At 56.9% G+C, this 10,356-nt stretch overlaps 1 protein-coding gene across 1 annotated transcript; it reads right to left on the bottom strand.

Annotated features, from left to right (window-relative positions):
- Positions 1–5,573, bottom strand: LOC144267147 (glycine N-acyltransferase-like protein 3). The gene is made up of 6 exons (XM_077820863.1): positions 5,513–5,573; positions 5,263–5,396; positions 3,318–3,425; positions 2,260–2,380; positions 1,759–1,879; positions 1–457 (listed from the first exon to the last, which is right to left on the bottom strand). Exons 2-6 carry the CDS (start codon positions 5,338–5,340, stop codon positions 1–3), a joined length of 885 nt encoding a protein of 294 aa, XP_077676989.1. The 5' UTR covers positions 5,341–5,396; positions 5,513–5,573.
- Positions 5,574–10,356: the final 4,783 nt, after the last annotated feature.

The raw sequence follows: 10,356 nt of genomic DNA, 5'->3' as shown, positions 1-10,356 counted from the left end.
TCATGCGGGGGCTGTGCCCGGGGCTGGGCTGGGGGTTAACGTGGGGGTTCTGTGCAGTGCTGCGTTGTGGAGGATGAAGTGGCACAAGTTGGGCTGGCGCTGGAAGCTCTGCCTCTCCTGCAGCCTCTGCATGGGGTAGTTGTCCACGGCCACGTGGCCGTAGCTGGGATAGCCTAGTGCGTGCAACCGCTTGGCTATCAAGTTGTTAAGCACCCCATTGTAACCGCGTCCCCGGTGCTCGGGCATAGTGACGCTACGCCCCATGGCACCATATGGGTCTGAAACAGTCCAGCTGAGAAGGTGGCCAGCAGAGTCTAGGAGGCAGAAACTGGGGAAGTGGCGGATCAGTCTTTCCAGGAACCTCTTGCTGTACTTGTTTCCCCCATAGGGCCACATCTCATTCATCAGGTCGAGGTGGGAGACATCCAGGGTCGACAACCTCACAGCCGGGTCTAGTCTGGGGAGGCAGAGAGCAGCAGGGCCAAGCCCCAAGGGTTAGCGATCGCGAATTAGACCCCAACATCATGAGATTGGCCCTAATATCGTGAGGTTTTTTTAAAAAGATGACTGTGATTGCTGGTCTCCCTTGATAGCTGAACTCCCTCGACACCTGGTTGTGACAGTGTTATCAACAGTCCCAGATTTATTATGGTGATTTGGGATCTTCTGCCCAGCAATTAATTCTGCCCCATCAGTTCTGTTCCCAGCCAGGTGCCCATCAACTCTTCCTAGCCCCCCCAGCCTCCCTTCTGCTCCTCCTGGTGTTGTTCTGCCCCCTCCCAATCCAGTGGGGGCTGCAGCGGGCTCCCCTCTTCCCCTCCCAGGCCAGGTGTTCCTGGGATGGGGGCAACATGTGCGCCATCCTGTCCCCATTTCTCACAGGCTCAGGGCTGGGGCAGGGAGTTGGGGAGTGGGACCAGGTGCAGGGTACAGCTTCCGGGAGGGAATTTGGGTGTGGGAGGGGGTGGGGAGAGGGAGTGGAGCCATCCTGAGATGCTGAGCAATTCCTGCTCCCTCCTTCCCTTCTGTGAGAAAGGTGTCACATTACTGCAGGGAGTGGGGGGAAGGAGATCTTACTGCAGGAGCTCTGATTGGCTGCTCTTCCCCAGGAGGTCTCCGAGACACACAGGCAGGGGGGAATTCCCATGTAGGTGATTGTAAGATGGGCTGCCCAGTGAAACTCCTGGGACTCAGGAGAGGGGATTGCTAAAGCCAAGTGGAGGAGGGAAATGGCTGGCTCAGAGGGTGGGGAGTGGGACACGGGGCCTTTCCCCACTAACCCACACTGCCTAATGTCCCTTTGGCCAGGTGAGACATGGTGTAGGGATGGGGGGAGCACAGCCTCTCGCTGCCTAAACCCTGCCAGGGCTGGCTGATTGCAGAAGTGCCTGGTCCCCAGGGGCCACGGATGGGGTCCCATGGTGGCACAGAAGCCATTTGCATCAGGGTTTTCTGGCAGAGGCTGGGGCCCTGTGCAGGAGCTGAACAGGGATCTCCCTCCCCATGGTTGTCCCCACCCCATGGCTACGCTCCCCAGTCCCTGCAAGGTCCCTGAAGGAGGTTAGGCTCAGTGCCAACCTACAGGGTTTATACTGCTGGCAATAGGACCCCAGTGCCCCAGGTCCTGCACGGGTAATAGCCAACCACATCTTAGGCATCCCAGCACCATACTGGCCAATTCCCTCACCGTGCAGACTGTCCCCTTCTCTACCAACCCCACCCCTCCCATGGGGCCCTCTGGCGCAAGCAGACACTGACTGGATTTCAGGCAAGGTGTTGGGATCTGGGTGAAAATAAGTGAAGTAGCGGAACACCTCCAGCTTGACCCCTTTAGTGTTGGCGATGTCCCTCGAGGCCTCGTAGAGCCCGTCCCGGAGCCCTGCAGGGGGCAGCAACGGGCCATGAGCAGTGGGGACAGGGACTGAATGGTGGTGACAAAAGGGCCCATATGTGTGGGGAGCCCAGCCTGGGACAGGGGGCAGGAGGGGCAGGAGTCTGAGCTTCCAAACCTACCAGCCCCAGGCCTCAGGGAGAAGGATGTGGTCAGGTGATCTGATCTCAGCCCAGCACTGGCAAGGGGCTACCCCATAAGTACCTGCCCTGCACAGGGCTCATGGCAGCAGCCTTGCAGCCTGGGGGAGGGGCAGTGGAGGGCTTTGGGGCTGGCACGGTAGGGCAGGATCCTGGGGTTGGGCCCACGCAGGATTTATATGCTCAGTCTTTGTGGTGCTCTCCCTGGTGCTGTGAGGCCCACATTACCGTGGATACAGAAGGCCTGGTTCCAGTTGACGGCGCTGCCCAGCAGGGCCCTGTAGGCACCCAGGTCCCGGTAGTATGCCGCGTACATGTTGGTGTAGAAATCAGAGTCATCCAATGCCACCTGCCAGGGGAGACATGGAGCCAAGAAGTGGAAACTCCTAATGGAATGACTGATCTGCCTGCCCCCCGCTCCCGAGCCAGCCAGTCCCCTGCTTGGGGGCCCCCTAGAAGGGAAAGGCCCCAAATCCCAATCCCAGCCCTCCCTGAGACAGTTTGGCTCCCAACCTGCGGTTCCCCAGTGCAGAGTTTCTCAAAACTGTGGGTTGGGACCCAAAAATGGGTTGCCAGAATATTTCAAAGGGTCCCATGGCAGCTCCTGTGGCTACTGTCCCATGGCGCTGGCTGGACTCGGCTCCCTGCTCCAGGCACTGCAACATCTGGGGTCCTGGTGGCATTCAGGTTTGGCCCAGCCACCATGACAATGGGAGTCTGGGTAGGCCAAATTTGAGTGAGTGGTACTGCAGCCCCATGAGCCAGGGCACAACTCCACTCTCACAAATTTGGTCCAGTTAGGGGGGGCGGGATCAAACCTGAGCGGCACTGAAACCCCAGCGGTTGCAATGGCCAGAGCAATGAGCCTAGCCCAGCCAGCCCCACACCACGGGAGCTGCTATTGTGGGGTGAGTGCTGGGCAGGACCCAACCCCCCACAGGGGGCAGAATCCAACAGAAACCACCCTGGGACCTCCACGCCCAGACTATTTACTGCATCACAATAGGACATAAACAGTTACGAATGGGTCCTAAGCCCCAAAAGGTTGAGAACTACTGCTGTAAAATGGAAAGGTCCCTAATCCCAATCCCTGCCCCCCCAAACCAGTTTGGTCCGCGCCCTGGGGCCACCTAGAGGGGAAAGGACCTGAATCCCAATTCCTGCCCCCGACCTAGCCTGGCCCCCACACCATGGCCCACCTAGAGGGGAAAGGCCCGAGGTCCCACTCCCCAACACCCGAGAGAGCCAGATCACCCAGGTGCAGCGCAGTGGCTGAGGGGCAGCACCTCTTTGCGTGGCCGTGTGAGGACGGCTTTGAACTCAGGCCACGAATCCACCAGCACCTCCTGTGCTGCCGGGTTCCCACAATTTATGGTCATCACGGCGCCATGGACCTGCCAGTGACATGGATGTGGTGGGAGTTAGAGCTGGGGGCAGGGCAGCAATTCCAGCTCTCACGACTCTGTCAGGAGCCTCCCAATGTTTACCGGGCGTTTCAGCATCTCGTGATCTTCTGCACCATGGCAGTTTTTTGCCCTTCTTCAAAATGGCCACCCTCTCCCATCCCTGCCAATGGGGCTGACACCACAGGCTTCCCTTTGTCAAGATGACTACCACTTCACAACGATTTCAGTTGGCCGAGGCCAGGGAAGATGGTGGTCTCCTGCCCCCTCCCGCTGGGGTTACTCTCCTGATTTTTGGTGTCTGACCCCTGATTTGTGGCCCTGGGCTGGTATCATAGGGGAGACCCTGACCGTGGCTGGGTTAGGGTTGTCAGGCATCTGGTTTTCATGGACCTTGGCAGCTCCAGTCAGCACCGCTGGCCAGGTTGGTAAAAGTCCAGTCGGTGGCACAGTGGGACTAAAGCAGGCTCCCTGCCTGCTCTGGCTCTGTGCGACTCCTGGAAGCTGCAGCATTTTCCCCCTCCGGCTCCTAGGCTCAGGGATAGCCAGGGAGCTCTGCACGCTACCGCACCCCTGAGCACCGGCTCTGCAGCTCCTGTTGGCTGGGAATTGTGGCCAATGGGAGCTGCAGGGGCGGAGCCTACAGACGCGGGCAACGTGCAGAGCCCCCTGGCCCCTCTGTCTAGGAGCTGGACATGCCAATCGCTTCTGGGAGCCACCTGAGGTTAGCTCCACCCGGAGCCCACACCCCGAACTCCCTCCTGCGCCTCAACCCCCTGCTCCAGCTCGTAACCCCGTCCTGCACACAAACCCCTCCCGGAAACTGTACTCTGTGCCCTGTCCCGCTTCCCAACCCCCTGCCCCAACCCTGAGCCCCCTCCCGCACTCCAAACCCCTCAGCCCCATCCCAGAGCCCCCTCCTGCACCCCAGAACCCTCATCCTCAGCCCCACACCAGAGCCTGCACCCCCAGCCAGAGCTCTCACCCCGTTCTGCACCCCAACCCCCTGCCCCAGCCTGGAGCCCACTCTGAGCCCCTCATTTCTGGCCCCACCCCGGAGCCCACACCCCCTGCCAGAGCCCTCACCCCCTCCTGTACCCTAACCCCCAGTCTGGAGCCCCCTCCCACACTACAAGCTCCTCAGCCCCAGCCTGTAGCTCCCTTCTGCACCCCAAACCCCTCATCCCCAGCCCTCACCCCCAGCTGGAGCTGTCACCCCCCACTTCCAACCCCCTGTCCCAGCCCAATGAAAATAAGCAAATGAGCGAGGGTGGGGGAGAGCGAGCAATGGAGGGAAGGGGGATGGAGTGAGAGGAGATGGGGCCTTGGGGAAGGGGCGGGGCCTTGGGGCAGCAGTGGGGCAAGGGTGTTAGGTTTCTGCAGTCAGAAAGTTGGCAGCCTTAGGTCAGGTGTGTCGGGGGAGGGGGATTGAAGGGGCTGGTGACCCGCCACAGACACTAGAGCCATGTGATGGGCATACAGTCATGGAGGGAGCCACAGCTACCCAACTCTCTGATTGGCTGGCACGGGGCCAACCTGCCCTGTGATTGGCTGGGGAAGTCCCGCCAGCTACGCTGGATGAGTCGCAGGAATTGGTGCTGGGTTTGGACTGTGGGAGACACAAGGAGCGAGGTAGGAGTGGGTGGCCAGGAGAGCTGAGCAGCCAGTGCCTGCGGGGAGTCTGCCCCTCCAACTTGCTCTCTAACCCATCTCCCAGGGGAGTCAGAGGGACCTTCCCCTGCTCTCTGCTCCATGGCTGGGGCGGGGGTTGGGGGGTTGAGTCCCGTCCCGGGGGTGCGGGCAGTGGGGCTAGACACAGCCATGTCACCTGCAACGTCTCAGGCAGGAGCCTCCGTAGTGTCGCCTCCAGCTGCTGCAGCTTGGAGGAGCAGCTCAGGATCAGCATCTCTGTCAGGATGGGCCCTTGGCAGCTTCCCGGGAATGTGATGTAGGGGACACCTGGGAGGAGGGGAGAAGAGAAACCCTTCAGTTATGTGTGTCTATCCCCACACCCCCAAGTGACCCCAGAAGCAGGCAGGGTGTCTGCAACCTCCAATCTCTACAATAACAAACCTACAATAGGGTGCAGCCACTGTGTTCACCAGAGACCCTACAATAACAATCCCTGTCTGTGGCCCCAGCAATGCCAGGGCTGGTCTGTGCAGGGCTAGGGTCACCCAACTAGCTTCCACTCACCTGGGCAGTCTCTGTGCTAGGGTAAGGAGCAGTCCTGGAGAAGGCAGTGCGGTCCCGTCTCCACTGGATCTCTCCCTTGAGGACTGCTCCAGCCTCTTAACCCTGAGTGAATGAACCATTAACAGAGCCTGTGGCTGGCCCTGAGCCGGGGGCACCTCCCTGAAGTCACAAGGCACGATCAGGCTCCTTCCATGGGCAGTGAGGGGTGAAATGATTTCCTGGGGCCAGTGTAGTAGAATTCTGAGGAAACATGAGCACAGCCAGAAGTGGGCCATGGGCTTTGATAGAGGGTTCTGCTGGGATGGGAGCCTCCAGTCTGGGCACCTCTCCTTGGCTGCATCCTTCCCTCTGGCCTGTGTCTCTCCCAGCCCTGTCCCCCGAGGCATGTGTGCCCTACACTCTGTGCTTGTTTTGCCTATGCAGGGGCTGGGATTTCACATGGGTCCCTCTCAGGTTTGGGGAGGGGTCATGGGGTCCAGGCTGGGCAGGTTTCACCTACCAAAAGATGGAAGCCCTCTGGGAGGTGGCTGTCATGGTTCATTACCCGCCGGGAGCAATGCAATCAGTATCTGTCACGACCTAGCGTCATATTTATTAATTAGCTGGAATCCAGCATCAGAGAATCCGAGCTGAAGGCAGAGGCCATGGTGGCCCAGCAACTCTGTGGGATCCATCTTGATTCGCCCTCCTTTTGTCTCTGCATCCCTATGTGAGTTCCTGGGATGCTGAGTCTCTGGGGTTCTCACAAACACAGTCACCTCCCTCGCACCCCGTGTCTTTGTTCCAAGCTGCAGCAGAGCTGTGTCCATGTCTCTGCTCCCTTGTGTGCTAAGTCACTGGCAAACGGTGGAGTTAATGTTGCCCAGAGGTTCCACACACCCTTCCAGAATGTCAAGCCCAGCAAAACTCACATATCTGAAAACCAAGCAATGAGGAGTTAAGGTGCCTGCCTATGGTCCTTAATTCTGCTCCAGCTGTCCTCAGTGGAATGGAGATAACGGTTGTGCTTTGTAACATTTGCAGTGTGTAGTTGGTCTATGAACCAAAAACTTGATGGTTATTTTATTACATGTGTAAAAAGTCTGGTGTCTTGCTCCTCCCCAACCTCTACCATCCCGTACTACATGTAGCCTTCCCCTGGTACCCTGCCAGCATTTCCAGCTCACCATCTCCTGCCGATCCCCTTAAGCCGTCAGCATTTTCGAAGGCGGGGTGCACAAAAACCATTGGTAGAAGCTGTGAACTTGAAGAAAAGCAGTTTTTGGGTGGGTAGCTGTAGTTCATAGAATCACAGAATATCAAGGTTGGAAGGGACCTCAGGAGGTCATCTAGTCCAACCCCCTGCTCAAAGCAGGACCGATCCCCAACTTAGGGCTTGGCTACACTTGTGAGTTACAGCGCAATAAAGGAGCCTCGGGCACACTAGTTCACTACACGTTCACACTGGCAAGGCACGTAGAGCGCTCTGACTCCTTGGCTACAGCGCTGCTGGTACTCCACCTCGGCGAGTAGAATAACGTTTTCTGTGCCACCGCTGGAGCACCACGGCGCCAGTGTGGACGCCCTGGTCTGTTATGGCGCTGTGATCAGCCTCCAGAAGTATCCCACAATGCCTGTTCTAGCCACTCTGGTCATCACTTTGACCTCTACTGCCCTGCCCTCAGGTGACCAACCATCAGACCCTCCCTTTAAATTCTCTGAGAATTTTGAAAATCCCCTTCCTGTTTGCTCAGCCAGGCATGGAGTGCTCTCATCAGCGAATCTTTCCAGGTGACCATGCCTCCATGCGCCAGGCGATCCCCAATATAGAGCAATGGCGAGGTGCTGCAACTCATCAGTGTTCGGGGGGCGGAAGCTGTCCAGTCCCAGCTGAGCTGCAGCTGCAGGAATTACGATCGCTTCGGGCAGATATCAAGGGATATGATGGAAAGGGGCCATGACCGGGATGCCCTGCAGTGCAGGGTTAAAGTGAAGGAGCTGCGGAATGCCTACCGCAAAGCCCGCGAGGCAAACAGCCACTCCGGTGCTGGTCCCGCGACCTGCCATTTCTACAAAGAGCTGGATGCGATACTTGGGGGGCGACCCCACCTCTACTCCAAGCACCACCATGGATACTTCAGAGCCCAGTGCAACAAGGTGGGAGGAGGAGGAGGAGCAGCAAAGCGGGAGCAAGGGTGCTCCGGCACAGGAAGACACCCCGGCATCCCTAGATGCATGCAGCCAGGAGCTGTTCTCAAGCCAGGAGAAAGGTAGCCAGTTGCGGCGGCCGGTGCTTGGGGAAGGGTAAACACCAGAGGAGGTTTTCGGTAACCGGCTTTTATTTTGGGAAGGAAGTTATTCGGTGCAGGCTCTTGGGGTGAGGAGGGTTAGGGCTGCATGCATGCCTAGATGCAGAATAGGGGATTGATGTGCTCTCTCACATCATGGTAATGGGCCTCAGTGATCTCTTCAAAGGTCTCAGCCAGAACTTGGGCAATACGCTTGTGCAGGTTTTTTGGAAGAGCTACTGTGTTCCTTGTCCCAGTAACGCTAACATGTCTGCGCCACTGTGCTGTGGGGGGCGGGGGGACCATTGCTGCACATAGGCAAGCTGCATATGGGCCAGGGCGGAATCTGCATTGTAGTAGAAGATCCTCCCTTGCAAGTGGTGTTCTCGTCCATCCTCCCCGTGGAAGGAAAAGGCCTGGGTAGGGACCGTCGAATCGTGGAAGTCAACGAATGGCTACGCAGGTGGTGTCGGAGAGAAGGCTTTGGATTCTTTGACCATGGGATGGTGTTCCATGAAGGAGGAGTGCTGGGCAGAGACGGGCTCCATCTTACGAAGAGAGGGAAGAGCATCTTTGCGAGCAGGCTGGCTAACCTAGTGAGGAGGGCTTTAAACTAGGTTCACCGGGGGAAGGAGACCAAAGCCCTGAGGTAAGTGGGAAAGAGGGATACCGGGAGGAAGCACAGGCAGAAATGTCTGTGAGGGGAGGGCTCCTGCCTCATACTGGGAATGAGGGGCGATCAACAGGTTATCTCAAGTGCTTATATACGAATGCACAAAGCTTTGGAAACAAGCAGGGAGAACTGGAGGTCCTGGTGATGTCAAGGAATTATGACGTGATTGGAATCACAGAGACTTGGTGGGATAACTCACATGACTGGAGTACTGTCATGGATGGTTATAAACTGTTCAGGAAGGACAGGCAGGGCAGAAAAGGTGGGGGAGTAGCACTGTATGTAAGGGAGCAGTATGACTGCTCAGAGCTCCGGTACGAAACTGCAGAAAAACCTGAGTGTCTCTGGATTAAGTTTAGAAGTGTGTGCAACAAGAGTGATGTAGTGGTGGGAGTCTGCTATAGACCACCGGACCAGGGGGATGAGGTAGATGAGGCTTTCTTCCCGCAGCTCACGGAAGCTACTAGATCGCATGCCCTGATTCTCATGGGTGACTTTAATTTTCCTGATATCTGCTGGGAAAGCAATACTGCGGTGCATAGACAATCCAGGAAGTTTTTGGAAAGCGTAGGGGACAATTTCCTGGTGCAAGTGCTAGAGGAGCCAACTAGGGGGGGTGCTTTTCTTGACCTGCTGCTCACAAACCGGGTAGAATTAGTGGGGGAAGCAAAAGTGGATGGGAATCTGGGAGGCAGTGACCATGAGTTGGTTGAGTTCAGGATCCTGACACAGGGAAGAAAGGTAAGCAGCAGGATACGGACCCTGGACTTCAGGAAAGCAGACTTCGACTCCCTCAGGGAACGGATGGCCAGGATCCCCTGGGGGACTAACTTGAAGGGGAAAGGAGTCCAGGAGAGCTGGCTGTATTTCAAGGAATCCCTGTTGAGGTTACAGGGACAAACCATCCCAATGAGTCGAAAGAATAGTAAATATGGTAGGCGACCAGCTTGGCTTAACGGTGAAATCCTAGCGGATCTTAAACATAAAAAAGAAGCTTACAAGAAGTGGAAGGTTGGACATATGACCAGGGAAAAGTATAAAAATATTGCTCGGGCATGTAGGAATGAAATCAGGAGGGCCAAATCGCACCTGGAGCTGCAGCTAGCGAGAGATGTCAAGAGTAACAAGAAGGGTTTCTTCAGGTATGTTGGCAACAAGAAGAAAGCCAAGGAAAGTGTGGGCCCCTTACTGAATGAGGGAGGCAACCTAGTGACAGAGGATGTGGAAAAAGCTAATGTACTCAATGCTTTTTTTGCCTCTGTTTTCACTAACAAGGTCAGCTCCCAGACTGCTACGCTGGGCATCACAAAATGGGGAAGAGATGGCCAGCCCTCTGTGGAGATAGAGGTGGTTAGGGACTATTTAGAAAAGCTGGACGTGCACAAGTCCATGGGGCCGGACGAGTTGCATCCGAGAGTGCTGAAGGAATTGGCGGCTGTGATTGCAGAGCCATTGGCCATTACCTTTGAGAACTCGTGGCGAACGGGGGAAGTCCCGGATGACTGGAAAAAGGCAAATGTAAATAAAAAAGTGCAGAAGTGGCGGGAAAGTGAAAGGAGGGTCCACCAGCAGAATGCGGCTCGCCGGCACCAAAGCACAGAGTGGCTGATAAGCATCATGGAGAGCCAAGCGGATTCAATCCAGGTGCTCGTAGCCATGCAGGCGGAGCGCTACCATGCCCACTGCCCCCCGCAGTTCTTGTCCCAAAACTCTTTCCCTCATGCCACCATGTCACTCCAAACCACTTTCCCCAACATCTGGGTTCTTACCGCCACCCACTGCCTCC

This window comes from Eretmochelys imbricata, chromosome 6 (genome assembly GCF_965152235.1).
Source record: "Eretmochelys imbricata isolate rEreImb1 chromosome 6, rEreImb1.hap1, whole genome shotgun sequence".
Lineage (NCBI taxonomy): Eukaryota > Metazoa > Chordata > Testudines > Cheloniidae > Eretmochelys > Eretmochelys imbricata.
Note: the sequence above shows the minus strand (reverse complement) of the source record. Positions and strands in the feature narration are given on the sequence as shown.